The sequence below is a fragment of the Neopelma chrysocephalum genome, unplaced genomic scaffold, assembly GCF_003984885.1.
Source record: "Neopelma chrysocephalum unplaced genomic scaffold, ASM398488v2 Primary Assembly neopelma1_59, whole genome shotgun sequence".
Taxonomy (NCBI): Eukaryota; Metazoa; Chordata; class Aves; order Passeriformes; family Pipridae; genus Neopelma; species Neopelma chrysocephalum.
In genome coordinates, this window is record NW_020897714.1 from 2,891,542 (window position 1) to 2,911,796 (window position 20,255).

General features: G+C 39.0%; 1 protein-coding gene across 3 annotated transcripts in view; it reads right to left on the reverse strand.

Annotated features, from left to right (window-relative positions):
- Positions 1–19,806, reverse strand: part of ZFC3H1 (zinc finger C3H1-type containing) — a 42,628-nt gene extending 22,822 nt beyond the window's left edge. For 2 of the 3 annotated variants that reach the window (XM_027679713.1, XM_027679715.1), the window contains exons 1-13: positions 19,184–19,806; positions 13,998–14,417; positions 10,909–10,973; positions 10,450–10,648; positions 10,031–10,257; positions 8,519–8,642; positions 6,837–6,934; positions 5,661–5,861; positions 4,818–4,982; positions 2,393–2,530; positions 1,886–2,004; positions 1,402–1,548; positions 148–322 (exon numbers count right to left, since the gene is read on the reverse strand). In XM_027679713.1, the coding sequence (XP_027535514.1) occupies positions 148–322; positions 1,402–1,548; positions 1,886–2,004; positions 2,393–2,530; positions 4,818–4,982; positions 5,661–5,861; positions 6,837–6,934; positions 8,519–8,642; positions 10,031–10,257; positions 10,450–10,648; positions 10,909–10,973; positions 13,998–14,417; positions 19,184–19,772 (2,667 nt within the window). In that variant the 5' untranslated portion in view covers positions 19,773–19,806. The remainder of the gene's footprint in view (positions 1–147; positions 323–1,401; positions 1,549–1,885; positions 2,005–2,392; positions 2,531–4,817; positions 4,983–5,660; positions 5,862–6,836; positions 6,935–8,518; positions 8,643–10,030; positions 10,258–10,449; positions 10,649–10,908; positions 10,974–13,997; positions 14,418–19,183) is intronic. The other variant, XM_027679714.1, reaches the window with a different exon arrangement.
- Between the last annotated feature and the right edge of the window lie 449 nt (positions 19,807–20,255).

The window sequence follows — 20,255 nt, forward strand, 5'->3', positions numbered from 1 at the left end:
ACAAAATATAATTAGAAGAATTAATGAGATATAACTACATGGGAATTAATGGTTAATTCTAAGAAAGCCTACTGCCTCCAAAAATCAGGCTTCCCATTTCAAGATTTCCAACTCTAGGAAACAGAAACATTTCAGAGTGCAAGTTACATGTTCCTGAAGCCTCTTGAGAAATGCCTTATTAGCATTCAAGATCTTCTCTGTTGCTTGTAGCTGTTCAGCCAGTTTGTTAATTTTATTTTCAGCAATTCGAACATTCTCTCTCTTCTTGGCCTGTTGTTGCAATAAATTTTTCAAGACAGATTCATCCTTCATCAACAGCATTCTAGAAGTAGAAAAGGCACATAAGATTTTTTCCAAAGGGAAGCTGCTCACAGCTATCATTGCTCCTCTGAAACCCCACTTATTTAAAAACACAGCTCTCCTCACGCATCAACAAACAAAAACTGAAGTTTCTCCAGTCTTAACATCCATAATAAATACTGTTAGTACATACAGCAGGTTTCAGCATCCCAAGTTCAGCATGCCAGTATAATGCAGATGAAAACATTCTAGTTACAATGACAAGGGAAGGAATGTATGTATGTATCTTTAATACTGTTTTTAATATTATGACATCCAAAACACACATGTTCTTGCTTTCTGTTAAGTAACAACCCAGTACCTCCTTAGGATGCATACACATATGAGTAGATTAGAAGCCATAATATTATGCCACAATAGTAGATAAATACAAAAAGCATTAAATGCATTAAAGGAAGCAAGAAAAACACTTGAGTAGATGGTTGTGGATAAAGGGAGGAGGGAAGACTGTCCTTCAATTGATGACTGACCATGAACCAGTTTGTTCACAAGACCACATAAAAATAATCCAGTGGCAAGAGAAGCTGAGAACAGGACGCAAAGCACTTATACTTTCCACAGTAACTTGAAATAAGGGTGGGAAACACGGAAGAGGCATGCTAAAAGAGAAAAGCCACACAGGGAGAGATTCAAACAGAATACCTATTCCGTGGAAACACTCATTCATATATATATATATATGTATATATATATATATATATATATCAGGCATAACTCACTAACTTCAAAGTGTACCAATAGTGAAAAGAACACTCATTTTTTCATATTTAATAGTTATTAGGTGGTACAGATCATATTCTAATCACTGAACACAGCTAAAAACAGTCAGAATGACAAACCACACTGAAAAGTTACCAAACACCACACTGGCACTACCACACAATTCCTTTTGCATAGCAATAGAATTAAAGGCTGAATAGCTCAAGACAACAGGAGACTGAACATTTGCTGTACTTTAAATGCTAGACGTTAAAAAACATTACTTACTATTTCCATCCTGCTAAGTAAAGAAGATAGGACTTATGACAGTGAAATACATACCTGTTTTTCTTCAGCTTTGCTTCTGCTTCTGTGACTTGTTTTGTCACTACTGCTATTCTACCAATTCCATCAACTTCACCATCAGAATTTGCAGGGGATGAATTGTTCCTCAGTGGATCAGACTTAATTAAGCGCTGCTTCTCACGACTGAAACAAATGTTAAAAGCAAAGATTTTCAGTAGCTTCAACACTCATTTTGACGTGTACTCCCAGTAGTTTTAAAATCTTCAAAAAGAGTAGCAGAACAAGATTTAAAGTTAAAAGGAAAGGTACTTTCCACAACTGCAGTCAACTACTGTAAGTCAGTTCATAACCAAGGATTTTCTTTAGACTTCTATGTTGTCCTACTAAAAATTGCATGAGAGAAAAACCTGAAGGTAATGGCAAGGTTTTTAAACTCAGATTTTCCTTCCAGTTACTAACGTAAACTAGTAAAGGGCTACAATAATACACATTTTACATTAACAATTAAACTCAGTTGTACCTGGCAATCTCTTCTTTTAAAAGTCTGTATTCTATCTTCTTATCTTCTGGTAGAGCCTCTGGAGTTCTCATTGGATCATTTTCTTTTTCTGATTTTGGAGGGGCTTTGATTTTTGATGCCTGTTGCAATGAGATTCAAGTCAATACCAGTCACGCTGATTTAAAATACAGCTACCAACTAGCATTTTTAAGAGGCATTTCAGCACAAACTTAAAATTGTGCAAGGCTAGTAAGATCTTTCAAGCCAGTACTTTTTGCTTAAAGATGCATTGAATTTTAATTGAAAAAAAAAAATCAAACCAAAATACATGACAAATTCTACCTTCAGGATGCCATCCAACAAAAAATTATTTTTATTAGCTTGTGCAATCCAAATTACAATGTAATTGTCCAGACACGAGTAACGTGGTCACACTTGCCCATTTCTGATGTAATCTAGTATTTCTTGACCAAATTGCAAAGCCAAATCATAACCAAATAAACTTATTAAAATGCTGATTGCATTTACCTCAACATTTCTCCTTGCTTCTTTTATCATAGATTCTAGTCCTCCAAACACACTGCTAGTTGAGTTAGATGGCTCTCCATCAGACTCACTATCATCGGAGTCATTTAAGGTAACCACAACAGACTTGTGTTTTGGAAGCTGTTGGGAGAATGTAAAGTTTTATAGAAAAAAGAAGAAGTTAGAGGCAGAGGTATAACTGAGGACATATTTACTAGAAGACAAAAAGGAGGTTAACTCCTTTTGTTACGGCACACCAATTCCACATAAGAAAAAAAATAAGCATTTGTACATCTCCACTACAAGAAAGTAATACTGTACGCATTTTTGGCACTAAGATGAAAGTGCCAAACCTATTCCCAAGTATCTGCAGCATACTTACATCTCCATGGTCATAGCATACAAATCTCAAATTTCTAACTCTATACTTGTTGAATTATTTCAATTGTAATTAAAGTTATCATCTGTCATTTGCAAGAAATTTTCTCAAGTAACTGAGAGGTAAAAATCAATCAAATCTGCATTAGAAACGTGGCAGACATACCAAAACTCCCTCATCTCTCTGCTACACAGTTGTGACGTCTCTTCTCCCACAGTTGTACTTAGCTGACCTTACAGTGAGCTGCTCAGATAGTTTAATTGGCAGAACACCAATAGTATGTAAAGAACAGATGAAACAAAATTAATCACTTTTTGCCAAAATCACTAACTTAAAACACTCACTGAAGATCAGATAACTGCCAATTCCAGCACAAAGAAAGATGTAGAAACAAGCAGACAATTTAGATTAACCTCAAATGCTCTGGAATTACAGCTTGGAAAAAAGCAACTTATTTCGCATTTCCAGGACTGCTCTTCTCATATCTCCCACTGTAGGTCTGGACAACTTTAGTTATACATTTAACCTATACTTCAGGACAGAACCTCTTCAAAGCTCTAAGTGGTTTTCAAAACATTAACCCTATCAAAAAAACCCTGCTTGTTAAAATGAAAAATACTCAATTTCCACATTCAGTTCTTTTTGATATTCTCTTTCTGGACAATTCTTAACATATGAGTCATATTTACTACTTCTGAATGTACTAGAGCTGCATCATTTTTGCACGACAATAGGACAGGGAGGTGAAATTTCAGTTTATGTTGGTGCAAGAAGACAGAACAAGGCACTGGTCCACTCCTCACAAATATTCTCATCCACCCACACTCAGACATGCTAACACCAATGCACACACACTGCTCACTGAAAAAATTCATCTCCCCCTAGAGGGAAAGTACTTTTTCCCACACAAGGTTAGCTTTCTAACCAGTTTTGCATGTCAAATAATTAAGCAGTGGCACTGATGCTCCAGACTCCACTTTCAAAGAAGGGAGCAGGATAAAGAGCAAAGATAGCCAGGAGCATGAGAAAGAGCAAGTCTACGTCTTCTTTGGCAACAGTGTCTGTGCTAATCTGGAATGAAAGTAAGAGAACTGTATTTACAATCTTTTAGTTCACTGCATGCTGGTGTGTTTTTATGCTCTCTGTCCTAGTTAGAACAGCTGGGACCAATTCATCACTGGATGGGTGTAACCCAAACCTGTGTATTCTATAGCCTTCCATGCCATTTCCCAGAAACTGTTATCAATAGAGCATTTACACCCTCTGCCCAGAGCAGCCTGACTCCTCAGGCTATAAACTAGGCATTAAGAGGCCTGCGAGATAGGAAGATGTTCCTGTCCTCATGCCCTTTTATGGAATTCCCCGCTCTGAGGGAAGGACTAAGCATTCCTGCCTGAACTGGAGAATATATAAACTTGGGGTTTTGGAACCTTTTTACCACTCGTGGGATCCAGAGGAAGACTGCAGCTCACCGCTCTCAACCAGACTGAGACCACCACCCTCGACTGGACTGCAATCACCACTTTCTGACCAGACTGCAGCAGCTCTCCCACCAGCAGGTTTTTCCCCTCTCCCTTTACTTTGGACTCGGGGGTGGAGGGGGGAGTGGGGCAAGGAACACCACTTTTGTTCATGCCCCAGGGTGCTGGGTTATACATTTGGGTTTTGTGGGTTAAAACCAATTGTCTGTCTGTATAATCGTACTTATTGTATTATTTTAATAAATTGTTATTCTGACTTATAATCTCTCTTTTGAGTTGAGTTCATTTCCCCTGCTGGTTAACTTTTAAACCAGCACACTCTCTTAAGCTATAAATTCTTGCTTCAGTGTCAAATTCTGGAAAGAATTCTTTCCAGAATTTGACACTGCTCTGCTTTCCAGAAGAGCATACGGATTACCTAAGGTGCTAATAATTCAAATATTTAACTGAAGCTCCACTTTTCTGTGTTGTATCACTAGAATACCTAAGTCTGAACTTGCTGTTCACTTGAAGTGAGGTCACCTTCAACTCACAGCCTTATTAGTAGAAAGCATGAGTATTTCCTTACTGTGATCACCGCTCGTGGAAGCCTTGGTACTCTAACAAACTTTGTATTTTGCACCCGTGGCTGAGACACAGTATTAATACTGACAGCAGACAGATTGCTTCTTGGCACAGACTGTAAGTTATCTGGAACAGGAGGGGAAGGTGGACCACTGTTACTTGATGTTTCCTAAAAAAGTAAATCAAAAATACGGTCTTAAAAATACACACCAAACACAGCTATTTAAAAAAAAGTCAGTATAAATGAGACTCTTTCATATATGCCCTGGAATTTGAAATTGTGATTTAGGCATACTATCCAAATGTATTAGACAAACATTGCAATTCTGCAGTAATATCAAAAAGGCACACACGAGTATGCCAGTTATTCACAGGTCAGTTGCAAATGATCACAACCTTTTAATAAGATCAAAACCAATCTATACTTTCAAACCCACAAACTTTGCTTCTCACCCCCAAAACAACAAAAAAACCCCCAAAACATCTAACCTCTCCTAACTCCTCTTGCTAGAAGGCTAAAATAAACTTGTCTTGCTTTCTAATTAGCAGAAAATCCCCATTCGCCTGAATTTACTCAATTTTCAGCACCTTGAAGTTTCATAATTTCTTCAGAAATAAACAGCAAGCTACAATTTACAATTCAAAGGATGTTCCAGGGTAGCTTTTGTTTCAGTTTCTTTTGGGGGTCAGAGGGTGATGGAAATTCAGAGACATTTTTGTTGATTTCTTTTTTAAAAGTGATGAGAAAGGCAGCATAAAACCCCTGTAGTCCTCAATCAGCAAGTCACATTTAAGTTTTGGTTAAGACTGCCATCTAGAGGCTTACATTCAAAGACCAAAGAAGTACCTCAGCTCTGAAAGCACGCTTGTTGGCTAGAGACTTGAGTAATTCTTCTCTTAGGAGCATCTCTTCTTCCTCTTCCTCATCAGCAAATGGAGGTTTTGGTGGCTGTTCAGGTTCTTCAGGGGGAAGGGGGGGAAGAGGAGGCGGCTCAAGAGAAACACAAGGAATACCCTCCATGTAGAGATGGCTTAAAGATGGTACAGGCTGGGAAGTAAAACAACGGTTTGAAACATGAAAATTACTACTGCTTTATGATTACTTAACAGAGCTTGAGACTTCAATTGTTTCATGGTTTAAAAATAACAAACTGTGACAGTTGAATTAAAATTCAAATTGCATTTAGATCACTGTCAAAGGCTGCCACTAAACAATTAGTAATTACTCACACAGGTTAAAGGAAACAACAAGGTTACATTTGGATAGTGGAAGCTGTGGAGACATACAAACTAAATAAGACTTCTGAACCAGAGAGAGTCTAGCCACACAAATATAGTTAACTGGTAGCCTTTAAGCAGTTTTATGAATTTGTCTTAGCTAACAAAATTAGTTTCCCTCGGTCAAAAATTCAGAAGCTGTCATGAGAGGGAATGGCAACTTTCTACTGCTTTACTAAGAAGAGTAACAATCATTCAGCAAAGAAAATTGGTGGGGAAAAAAAACCCCACACTAATTCAATTTCCACGTGGACTCTGTGGGTGAGAAGACAGACAACATACGGTCAAAAAGCACAAAGTTTGAACAAAGGACTGATGAGCTATAGTTTTGGGTTTTCCCCCCTCTAGGCAAAAAGTCAGAGAACAAGCTTATCTACACACATAGCCTAGAGATAAGAGGCAAAGTTGCCTTATGCTAACAGTTCCAATTCATTCTTTTTCCTTATGTACTTCAGACAACTTTTGCTTTCTGTGTGAAAAAGCACAGCTTCTAAAAACGAAAAGAAAAATTTAATTCAATAGGGAAAACTTACATTAAACAAGAACTGGATCAGCCAAAAGATAGATTAAAAAGAAGTTTTAAAAAAGCAACTGCAAGTCTACCAGACAGTTCAAGGGAGTCATCAAATAGAGAACTGTATCAAAAAAAAAATCGAAATTTAATCTTAACTTTAGCTTCATAAATCAGATATAAAATGAGAATTATCAACATTTTTAAAAGCATACTGCTTTCAAGGTTACTTACTGGAATTGGAGGTGGTAGTGGCAAAGAAATTGGTGGTACTGGAGGTGGAAAATATCCTACTGGACATTCAAAGTAAGGAGGCTGCACTGGGGAAGAAGCTGTAATTAAAAAAAGTATTCAGTGTAAGAAATCTGACAGGTATTTACTAAACAGCAACTCATGCTTATACTTCAACTGATTTAATGCAGCAGGAGACAAATGTTTTCACTATGCACCAATTTCAAAAGTAACACCAGACATATATTACATATATGTACATAAAAAGAGCAGTTATCTTTTTCTTTTTCTATTTTACATACAATGTGTAAGTACAGCCAAATAGTACTGCTAAGGTAATGACTTAGCCCTCATACTGGATTTAATTTGCAAGAATTTACCTTTTAAAACAAGCTATCTCAGTCTCCTGATTACTGGCCACCAAAAATACAACACAATACAAACTAGGACAGAAGCAGACCTGATGCACAGCTGATAAATTCTGAAACATAAAACTAGAGCTTGAGATACTTTATCAAGAAAAGATTCATTTAGCTCACAAAGTAGCAGGTGTGGTACTTTTGCTAAAGGGAAGGCTAACAAAAAAGGAGAAAAAGAAATAAGGAAAAAAAGGTGGAAGATGTAAAGCAAGAGAATAAAAGTAGTCAATCAAGTAGTATGCTTAGTGACGTTTTCTCAATACTCCATATGTTGAGATAGAACCCGGAAACCTTAAAATGCACCTCAAACTCAAGAGTCAATAAACGATTTAGGCTGAAAGAGACTTCTGGAAGAGACGTATGTCCCAGCACAAGGGCTGCCCCCAAAGTCAGACTGCTAAGGGACTTGTCAAGTTCCAAGTATATTTGAGGATGGAGATTCCACAACACTTCCAGTAAACCTGCTCTAATATATGACCATCTTCTGTGCAGTTTTCCCTTATATCTAACCCAAAGTTATTTTGTTACAATTTAAGTGTTGCTCTTAGTCCTTCTGTTGCCCACTCCACTGTAGAGTCTGGCTCTGCCTTCTCTGTAACTGCCCACTAAATAGTTGAAGACAGGAGCAAAAGCTTTCCTAAGCCTTCTTAACACAAATTCAGCTCTCCCGGTCTTCTTCCCATCAGTCAAATGCTCCAGTCTCACAATGAACTCTATGAAAAACAGGCCTGAAACAGTTTCACTTAGTCAAAAAGGTCCTTTGCTAGGCTCTTTCTAGTATGTCACTCTCTCCTACTGTGAAACCAGAAAGCTGCCACAGTCTCAGTGTTTAACAGCCCCCCTCCAACCCTTCACAGTCACAGTGCTACAATGCAGGTGACAGTTGGCCTCTATCACCCAAAGCCATAGTGCTGACCCATATGTCACTCAATGTTCACCGGGACATCCCCCCCTTTCTTGCAAAGCTGCTGTCTATCCAGTCAAGAGCCTGGAACCTCACTTCCTGCAACAGCTGCTTGGGAGCACACAAGAATAAAACCTACAGCACTACAATGAGAACAGTATAACCCTGTAGACCTTAAAAAATACCACTCCAGCAGAGATGGAAAGAGTCAACGTTAAAACAAAACAGAATTAGCTCACCTTAAAATGTTAGTTCTAGAACTGAGACATCTCAAATACCTTCTTTCTAAAAGAATGGCTTATTTCCTGCTTTTAACCTATTCTCACCAATCACTCTAGAAGAAAACTGTAAATCAGTCTTACCTGGTGAGTTAGTTTCACTATCTGTATCCATAGCAACTTCATCATAATTATCATACTGATATATGCCTCCTGCACTCTCTGTAGACTGCTTATCCAAAGACCATCTCAAATCCGTATCTGAAGACTAAATATACAAAGAAAGTATTTTATTTGGCTGGTCTTACATTATTATGTTAGAACAAACCGCAAAGAAGTATATTTTGGAAAAAGGTCCTTACAATTTTGTCTTTTATTGCTTTATAAATACAATTTATTTTTCTTGTACAAAAAGAACAAACTCATTATTACCTTTTAATCAAATCTATTGCAGGTAGTGACTAGACAAATTAACAGTTTTAAAACTAGATCTCTTCCAGGACGATGGGGGGAGGGGGTTAAGATGGACAGAAGAAATTTTTAAATACCTATTAGGTAATTATGTATCTGGTAAATTGGCAAGGTTATATATTTCTGAAACGCTGCAAGAGAATTAAATGCTTTATTATTTCTGTTAATCTATCATGGCAACTACCAAAAACATTTGAGCTACCCTTCCTAGAAACAATTTTCAGGTAGAGAATCTTTTTACTGTCCCACAAGGAGCCATGTACCACTCTTAGTAAAGCCCAGAAACTGCCAACTCATAAATCAGATTATTTAAATAACTCCTAACACTATATGGATGCCAATCAATGTTCAGCACCAAAAATGCGCAGAACACCTAAGTATGACTTAGCACTTGAAGCATCGAGCTACAGCAGCTGTACTGCTTCCACGCTGAAAGAATGCTGAAGAAACACTGTCATTTTTTCTGTAATGTACCAATGTTTTAGACAGAACATTAGTTAATCAAGTGCCTTTTGCTAATCTCAAAATGAAAGAATGAGAACAGCCTACAAGTGCAGCATTACAACCACTGCAGTAACTCTATTACTTCATAAATTTCACACAATTCTGTCATCCTGTAGCAGACCTAAAGTAATTAATTATCTTTTGTATCTGAGCGTATGTTATGCTCTGACAAAATAACTGAAATACTACTATTAAAAAATACTACAAAGAAACCAAACCCTCAAATGACATTTCAAAAGAAGCAGGCCACTGAAGTATAAACAGAAAAAGTTTGAAAATGTGGAGAAAAAAACCCCTGCAATCCAAGAGAAGAGAGACAAGAAAGTTTCATGGATCAGTTAGTGTTAAATTACAGACTGTTCCTTGATCACAACGTCCAAAGTGTCTCTAGGAGAAACATGCTTTACCATTGACTTGCAAATGTACAACTGGTACAAAACTGATTTTCCAAACCCAAAGGGAATGCCCATCTAGCATGGGATTAAAACACTTAAATACTGAAATATTTGGAGCTTTTCTTTTGTTGTTCTGGTTTGGTTATTCTGGGGGTAGGGACAGCAGGTAGAAAAAAGGGGGAGGATGTAGATGGGATGGTGACACATAGAACCAGGTAGGGCAAGACAGAAATCATTCATGAATCCTAAATGTAACACCTGAACACCATGTAACAAAATTCGTTACCCTGCTTCTTGATCTCCTCTTTCCTCCAACTAGCTTCATAAATCGATTGTACTGCTCTTCTTGATTTGAGAGGTCTCTAATTTTTCTGATTTCTTCTTCTCTCTTTCTTCTCTCCTCTTCTTCTTCTTGTTTCCTCTGATCTTCCTCTTTCTGACGCCTGTCTAGTTCCTTTTGGTGCTGTATCTTCTTTGATGTCTTTGTCTGTTGTTTCCTCACAGCTTGCTTGCCTTTAAATAAAAAGATACATGATTAACTCCACCTTACCTAAGTGGTTCCACCTAATCCTAGATTCAAGAGTTTTTAGCAAATGTATGGGGGTTTAAAATGACTAAAGGCTCATTGCTCAAGGTTTCACGAAATAGGGGGTTTTTTTGAGGCCATGCCACTGACATCCATATCAGTAACATTAAGCTTATTACCTGTGGCAGTAGGTTTTTTGGTTGAATGTGCTTTTGTACTGGCTTTGACTTTCTGCGTTATACTTTTCGTTTTTGTTAATTTTTCTTTGCTTTCCTTCATCACCTGTTGTTCTTTTTGCTGCCATTTTTTGCTAGCAGACTGAAGCGCAAGAAGTCTAAGCTGCAACTCAGACATCTCCTCCTCATCATCAAGCAGCTTCTTGAGAAGAAAACAGAAGAAAGGACAAGATAAAAAGTCAAGAAACATCATTTAATAGGTTTTTCTTTACAAGGTCTTTTGAAGTCTTTCCCAAATGTTCTTACCAAAAGAAGGCTTAAAAATCCTACTTTACTAATAAGTGTCATTTGTTAAAAATTAACTGTTTCTATTACTGGAACATTTCTGGACTGTCATTTGGAAAAAGGCATCAGAGTATCACAATGCAATCATGCCTCATCTATGCAGGAATACTTCCTTACCTTTTCAGATGTAACATCTGAACTGCTAAGCTTTTGCACTGATGTTTGTTCTTTGTCTTCTGTACCTTCCAAAAATAAAAATACCACACTTTTGAGCAAGCTGTTTCTCAAGAGACAGAGTCACATTAAAATGATATGCAAAATTTAATCTATACAAACCTATTTTATCAGTATAATTGATACATAGTCTAAAACAGAATAGCAGGTGTACATGTAAGATCACATTAACAAACATTCACATAAACTAGGCATGTCCGATGAAATCCACATCATAACACCATAAGCTCAAGGCAGTATTTGTCATTTCTTAATAATTCTCTGCCTTAAGGTTGGTAGGTACTTCCCCAAGAAGCAGAGAAAAATGGATTTGGAGAGAAGGGAAAGAGAAGACTTTTTGCCATCTGTTTTATACTACCATCTTGTATCAGCTGCTGTCCTGAGCATCTCATATTCCACTGGCAGCTATTTTGAGTAACTGGTCTTTCTTTTGCAGAATTAAATATAAGGGCCCAAAGCTGCAGTAAGAACACACTTGCTCCACTTCACACCAAAGGGAAACAGGAAAAGGTTATCCTATATAAATGAATAGTAAATAGTAATGATATCCGACTAAACATTTAGATATTGACATATTAATTTGTTTGACTCCCCACAATATAACCATCTGATTATTGTAATGTATGTACACACATATTAACATACTGTGTTTTATATATAATATACATAATGCTGTACATATTGTAGTGTTACATAATTATTATCGCCAATTATTATTAATGTAATTGATGGCAAATATATAATTACATAATTTTTATTTAACCACAGATATATGTTTTGTGCACCAGAGGAAGGAAGTACACATTTAAGGACATTTGGAGTTCTTCTCCTATATTAGTCTTTCTTCAAAGAGAGATTCCTTCCCATAATTCAAATTGGTAGAAAATAAATTTGCAGATTGTACAGCTTTTACTCTTCCTAACATTTTATGAAAGGCACACTCAGAAAGGCACTGTTTGAAACATATCAAGACATTACACCTAAACAAAAATGAAACTTAAAAAATGCTGAACATCTTCCTGCTTGCACATGCATGCAATTTTTTTTTAAATGCACACATCCAAAAGGAAGAAAAGTAGTATCTAATACCGATATGAATTACATAAGAAAATTCAAAAAAGTTACTACACTAAGCAATGATCCTTAACCATCCAGTCCACACAACAGAAGTAGAAAGACACAGATGGTACAGTAGTTTCTGTGATGCAGGCACACGCAACGACGTTCTGTACAAACCCAAATGCTCTTTCAAACCAGAAGGGGACAACACAGACACAACAGGATAATGCTCAACACCAGAAGGAAAGGAGGGAATACTGTCAAGCCTGTCAAAACAGCTGAATCACAGGGAATTAATTCTAGAAAGAGACTGAAACTTCCCTGAGTTTTAAGACAAATTCCTCAACTTTTACAGGTCTGTAGAAACATCCAGTACACCATTTAAATATAATAGGAAAATCAAATTTTGCTGATTTCCCAAAACACACAATCATATAGCATACATTCACTTGATACACATGAATTTGCAATAACTCAAATCAGAGGAGTTTTTCTTTGGAAGGCTGTATTACACTGTCATAAACAGGCACTCATACATAATCTCTCTGCTTTCAGATCATTCACGTCATGCATTTGAGTTAAATGCTCTTAATATGCATCTATTAAAGTATCTATATAATATACATACAGGATAGTATATAATATATATAGCATATATATTATCTATATATACACTATAGCATCGATTTTCACTATTGTATGAACTGTATTCTCAACTTCAGTACTGTTACGTTTTGGAGTTGGATTTTTTTCTGAGACTGTTTTGATTTTTAAATAGCTGTTTTACTCCGGCCCTGCTATGCTGTCTTCCCGTAGGCTACTAGTTCTTCTATGGCAAAAATTCATTGGTTTTCTTCATGTCTGCCAATAAAAACTATATTACCTCTTAAAGAATATCAGAATTATTTTTTCTTTTTATTAATAGGAAACACACAAGAGGGAACAGTTACCTAGAATGAGGTGGTTTGACTACTAATTATCAGTTTTCTCTTCTTTTCTTTATTGGTTTTGTCTTCTAAATTCTCATTCTGAAGTTACACATAAGTCATTCTGACTTTCAGTGCTCTAGTCCTACCTTTCTTCACATTCCTAATTACACACCAGTGCTCTTAATCCACCCATTCACTATGTCTCTTCCTACTCAAATTGGTAGTTGACACACACTGACAAATTACTTAACATCAGATGACAAGTGATATCCACAAGCACCACCCTCAACCACAGCAAACACTTATTAGAACTACATGAAGCCTTAGAGTAGGGAGCTGAAGTTAGCTGTCTTATTTTGCTGCAGACTTAGTAGTAAGCTCAAGGACTTTTACCACAGGTCAGCTGGACACAACCACTTGTTTCTCATGAACTGCTTAATGCATCTGAGCAATTACACTCTTTAGTCTGCAGTCCAGAACTATCTTTGACAAGACACTTACTCTACCCTTTGGCTGCATTTCCTACACAAACCTCTTCTACTCCCGGTCTATGATTTCTTCACTACTCATGGATATCAATAATGATCAAAATAATCCTGGTGAAAATATCTTATAAAGACTAAAGAAAGCAAACAAAGATGAAATGCTGAAAAAGAGGTCTCTAAATGTTCTCTTTTCAGCTAAAAATTAAACACATTTTGCTTCTGAAAAAAGAACAAGGGAAAAGCAGAAGTAAAACTTTCAGTGAAAAGTCAACGATTTCTGCTGTGAACAGCAATTAAAACCTTCAAGTCTTGTCCTCATGCTTTCTGCCAAAATATCAGTCTAAGAAAATACATTATTTAAAACAAAAAAAAAAAAATGAAAAACATGCTGCCAACCACGTTTATGTAATTGAAGGAATTACAAAACACAAAAGTACATTAAACCTTTAACTTAGAAATTTTAATAAAGTGAAATTTTCCCCAATACCTAATAAATCCTATGATAATAATAGCAAGCAAATAGAACTTTACAAGCTAAAATAACTTTACAAGTATTTACCTTGGCCAGATTCTGTAACTTCAGATTTTTGCAAGGACTGTTTCATTCCTTCTTTGCCTTTTTTCAATCTGCTCCTCTCAGCTGGAGTAGGCAGCTTTTGTCTGAGAGGTTTCAGTTCAAATGCCTGAAAGCCCATAACCGGATTTTTCTCCTCAGGAGGTACTTCTTTTACAGCATCCGTTTTAATACTGTCATTTTCTACCGTTTTTTGATCCTCAGTGTCCACTGTTTTATCATCATCTTGTTGTTCATTTTCTTCCCTGTTGCTCAAAGCCAGTCTTTCATCTTTATTAATGTGTTCAAGTTCTAATTGTATCTGCTTATACTTCAAGAGCAGATCCTCAAAACTTTCTTCCACAGAGCTTTCATTTTTAGAAGAGTAGTTCTGCTTTCTAGATGGGGACCTTCCAAAAGTTTTGGCTGAATTACTGGTCAAGAAATTTAAGACAAGAACATGTATAACCTTAACACAGTGGCGACAGTACCACTGAAGACTAAATTAAGACAAATGTAAATTAAGATCATTCTATTACGTTTTTATTTTACCTTAAGGCTAGCTTGAAAAATATCCTTTATAAATACAAACAGCATGAAAAAGATATAACCATTATTACATATTGACAGCTTAAATAAACATTTTCTCAAACCAACAATTTCAAATATCCTACTTAAGACAAGAAGGTCATGAATTGCTGAAAAGTCTTCTCTTTTGCTCACACCATCCTCCCAGTAACAGTCGTAATGCTGAGATTGTTCCCTATCACACAAAGTCAGACTTCAAGTGTTCATAACTCAAGTATTGATTCCCCATCTGACATTCTGAAAAAGACAAGCTAAATTCATTCTTACTCATTTTATCCTTTCATAAAATGCTACATCTGGCCATAGCACAATTACACGCTGCAGTAAATGTAGCTCAGCGAAAGCACAGAAGAATCAATCAACAACTGCAGGGAACTTAAAAAAGTGACCAGAGACTTGCAATCAAAACATTCAAAAACACTAGAGAGGATTGGGAACTACTAATTACTCAGAAAAGATTGCCCATGCATGCCTAAGGGATAGACTTACTTAACAATATGCTGTCGAATACAGGCGATGGAAATATTCTTAGGCAACTGTACCCAGAATAAAAGTTCTCAATATTAGAGGTTCAATTATTCTCACATTAACCTGACACTTGAAAAATAACCACGCTCCAGAGGAAATCTTTTAGGATACCAAGCCAGGTTTGACTCAATCAACTTTCAGTATCAACCTCACTGTGACAACAGCTGACTCACACCCAGTTACGCAAAATGCTTTTTTATCAATGTCATTTCTTAAAACAATAAATGGACTAAAACTGAAAGCTAAAATAGGTGTCAGATATGGCAAATATGGGTGCTGAAGAAATGAGGCTGCACACACACACAGAATTTGATTTCTGGATTTCTCCACAGATCTTTTTCAGCATTTCCCTTTTATTTATATTCTTTCATAAACAGAACCTGGTCTTGTCTTTTAGTTAACCAGAATTCCCAGGATCATCCTAAACTAGTGTTTTGATTCCACACATTCACACTTGCATCATGTAGTGGCTGTGTCCCACCATGAGAAAAATCACACTATCATGCAGACCATTAAGTGGTTTTCCACTTTGAGAAACACAGCATTTTCTCTGTCAAAACACTTAGCCAAGGTCGATCCAATTTGGTTCCAATTAACTAAATGCAGGTGCAGACTGACTCAGCTTGTTCCCACATCAGACATACTGAATTCTTAGGAAATTAACTTTGTATTTGTCTTCTGCTCATAACATGCATCAAACTACTTGGATGTTTCACTATGTGAAGTTCTAACATAAGTATGAAGAATCTTGGTATGTATCCTACAAAAGCAACTTCCATAATACCAGTTTTGTTATATGATGGTTTCTCATGTGTCAGCACAAAAAGGATAAACTACCAAAGATAAACTAAATCAAATCCAGAAGGCAATCAAACAATCTATAAATAGGCTGCAAATACTAAAACCTGTGTGCAGTATAACACCAAATTATGCAATAAGCATATTTGCCAAATTCACTTCCAACACACTTCTACTTTCAAAAGGATAGCTATACTAGTGATTTTGTGAGTCACAGGAAATTCAGAAGCTAATTAAGTGACAATATAATTTATAAAAATAAGTAACTACTATTTGATATTGAAATCCTTCAATAGCTTCTAAAGTCATCTAGAGTGGGGTAATAAGGCAGAATTTTGCGATGGTTTCTGTGCTCAGGATAATACAATCATTAAAGCTCCCACAATTATGTTAACCAGAAATTCTGTGGTTTGTATATGTAGAAAATTTTTTTTATATGTGGTTCTACACACAGAATGCAAGACTCCATGGAGTGCTGTGAAAGGTAGAGAGGCATATATATATTAAAACAATTGTGTTTCAATCAACTCAAGAGAAACATCATCCTACAACCAAAAAAAAGGACTAACTGAAGAAACTGGGGGGTTAGAAACGAAGAAATATGTACACTGTTAACAGTTCACAATTCAATGGAAATAGAAAGTCCCATTTTGGTTCCATATTTCAGACTCAAATTCCACAATTCTTCATGCAAGAATTACTGCAGAATGATTATCTAACAGCTTCATGTTAAAGTTGCCAGGAATTAAAAGAGAAAAGCCTATTAAAAGCTAAGAATTCTTTAAGTGTTCCACCGTGTCCTTTACTCCACTTACATATATATTCCTACAAAACATTGTGCAAAGCACTAGTTCCAAAGATAAAGCAAGTAAGCAATTTCTGTCTTACCAGACTATTTTGGTTTAATCCCAGTCGGCAACTCACTACCACACAGCCACTCTCTCACTCTCCCCTCCCCTCCATGGTGGGGACTCAGAAAAAGGTAATGTGGGTTGACGTAAAGTGGGTTGAAAAAAGAACGGTTTAATAATAGAAACCAAGTAAAATTATAATTAAAAGAAAGATAACAAAAAGAGAAAGTGGAATAAAGCCCAAGAAAGGCAGGTGATACACAATACAATTGCTCACTACCCACTGACAGATGCCCAGTCCGTCCCCAAGCAGATATCGGTGGCTCCCAGTCAGTTTATACACTGGGCATGACATTCTGTGGTATGGAATATGACTTTGGCCAAGTTTGGGTCTCAGTTTTGCTCACTACCAGCTTCTTCTGCATCTCCTTGCTGGAAGATCATGGGACACTGAAGCCCTTGACTTAGCGTAGGCACTACTCAGCAAAAACTAAAATATCACTGTTAACATTATTCTGGTACTAAACTGAAAACATAGCACTATACCAGCTACTAAGAAAATTAACTCTTTCCCAGCCAAAACCAGGACTCAGCCTGTTAAACATTTTACTTTCCTGGAGGACTTCAAATACCATTCCAGGCCGTGAGCCTCCCTGTACCAGCTGGTATGAAAGTCTCTTCTGAAATCACATTTCAATAAACTACACCCTACTCCACTAATATTAGCAACACAGAGGTACCTTAACATTTAGGAATTCTTAATATTGACTCCTTAAGGTGGCAAGGATATGAAAAATACAGAAACGAATTTGTATCAAGAGAAAACCATGGGCCTTCTTTAACTATATGATCCATAAACAACTGAATATTCACTTATTAAAGAGCAAGAATATTAGAACATTCTCTACCACATTTAAACAGAAGAGTACATCTTAAGTATCGGGAATAAAAATACTTCCAACTTCCTTATTTTCTACTTTCAGTTTGAAAATGGAATTAGTGGTTTCTAAAAGCTCTTTTCATTAAAAGTGAGAAGGAGACTCTGTATCAATATTAACAAACATCACAGGGTCTGTTTAGGACAACAGCTACATTTGCCCTGAAAATTACTCTGAAAATTACTCTTTAGGCAGAAAGTAACCATCGTCAGCTACTCAGAGCAACACGGCAAATTACGAGCACTAGAATTATCTTACTGTGCAACCTCGGGCAAATCAGTTCTTCACTTGCTGCCGCTCAAGATACCATCCTTAAATGAAGAGTTCCAATGAAGACTTCAGTAATGCTGTAACTGTACCAGGCAAGAATAAATAAAAGCATCTCTATCACTAGTTTACATATTCCATCCACATTTAAACAAATAAAAAAATTACATGGATAAGTAATCTTGTACCTGAAAGAACACAAGGATCCAAAGAGTAGCTTTTAAAGCCTTAAGTGCTGCCACAAGTCGGGAAAACTCCCGCTCCCAGGATCAACCAGCACAGTCAAGCAAACACACATCCTGTGATTATTGGTATGGAGGACAATAGAACACTGTAAAATTCTGGAGAATAGGATTTAACCACCATCTCTCTGAGTGGTTTGTACACTTGTTTACATTTTCAGTTAGGCAACGATGAAGTTACATCAAGTAACCAGGCTGCCCCAAGCTACCCTCAGCATCACTTTTTTCTGTTTCTTCCTATAGCAAAATATAAAAATTTGGGGAGCTTTTCCCAACATTTTCACTCATAAAAGGACAAAATATCAGAACTCTATTCCTAAACAACTCTAAGAATAGTCAGTGGAGAACATTCTACAAGGAATGGTGGGTATGGCTTTCCTTTGAACGCCCATATAAAACACATTTCGTGTGTGCAGACCCAGTTCAACTTGGCTAATACTGACTAAAGCTAAACCTATGTGTAACAGCCTCTGAAAGGCAGGAAGCAAAAATGAAAAAAACAGTAGATCCTTCATTTCCCAATATAGAAAATTAACAAGCTCAGGGTTTTAGCTTTACAATTGTGACACTAATTACACACATTAAAACTGCCGCACCGAAGACTGACCCCGCTTCACAATATCTGCACTTCGGGCTAGAAAAGGAGCCGCCCAGGATCCAATCGACAAAGGCTTCCTCCTAAGCTACGCTTTTTCTTTTTCCCTACACGGGACCGATCGACCAAGTCGCAAGCCAGGTCACGGCGGTAATTCGGATTCCCAGCAGCCTTGAGAAGCAGGGCTGGCTGCCCCAGCCAACTCCCGGGATTGGCACGGGAACCTCCCTCTCCGTTATCGCTGCGGGAGTCCCCCTCCCAGAGCAGGAGGGAAACGCGTCCCCTTCCCAGAGCATTCGGCCACGTAGCGCGGCACCGCCACACCCAGGCCCACCGCAGCAGCTCGGGCTCCCCGCCCCCGCTCCCCCCCAGGTCTCAAGGATACATTTCCGAGGCGAGGGCTCCCTCCAGCCCTGGCTGCTACTGAACCCGGCGCCGCCTCCCCCTCCGGGCGGCCTTCCCGAAGGGTTGCTTGGCCGGTCGCTGCCGTCTCGGCTCCGGCCCCACCGCCCGCCGCCCCGGTACGGCCGGCCTCGAAAACGGAACCGGTCCAGGGCGTTGTGGCTGCGCTCCCAGAAGGAGAGCCGGGGGCCCGGCTCCGAGTGAGAGCCCGGCGGCATCCGCGGCGCAGGCGGGTGGGAGCGGAACGAGTCCTTGGGCCGGTACCCGCCGTGGCCGTGCCCGTGGCCCGTGTCGGGCGGGGGCTGGTGCCGTGATCGCGGGAAGGGCCGCCCGGGGGAGGAGGACACGGAGCCGCTCCCGTGGAGTCCAGGGGGCGGACGGCGCCTCGAGTACGGCCTGCTGCTGCTGCTGCTGCTGCCGCCGCCGCGGCTGCCGCCGGACTGGGAGCCGCCGCCGCAGGGCCCGAAGCCGTTGTTGTCATCGTCGCTGATCTCGCCGTCTTCAAGCTCCCCTTCCTCCTTTGGGGAGAGCCCGCTGGGGTCGGGCGCGGTCGCCGCCTCCGCGGCCGCCATGAGCCCACGACAACGGCCTGGGCGCGCCCTGCGCCCCCCCTGCCGGCCCGCGCCGGCTCTCGCGAGACCACGCCCCGTTCCTCCGGCCCGAAGGGACAGCGCTGTGCTGCGTAAAAAGGGGTGGGGCAACTCCCGTAGCGCGTGGCATCCTGGGTAATGTAGTTCTCTGCGAACACAGCAAGGCTGCGAGAGGCGAGGGGCGGGGAAAGCCGGCGGCTCAGCCTATAGCGTGGCGGCGGCACGGGGCGAGCGCCAATGGGGGTACGGCCCGCCATCTTGGTAGAGGAGGCAAGAGGGCCGCCATCTTGTTGAAGGGCACCACGCTGGGTGGGGAAGCGTGTGTCACATGGCGGCTGCACGAGTGTCAATGGCAGCTCCTCTTAGCGCCGTCCGGGATGGGCCAACCACGTTGTTTCGGGGCTTGGGGTCTCCTAGGTGCTCATTGAGGGTGCTGTTTACCCTTTCTCCTTTGGTGGGGCCCTT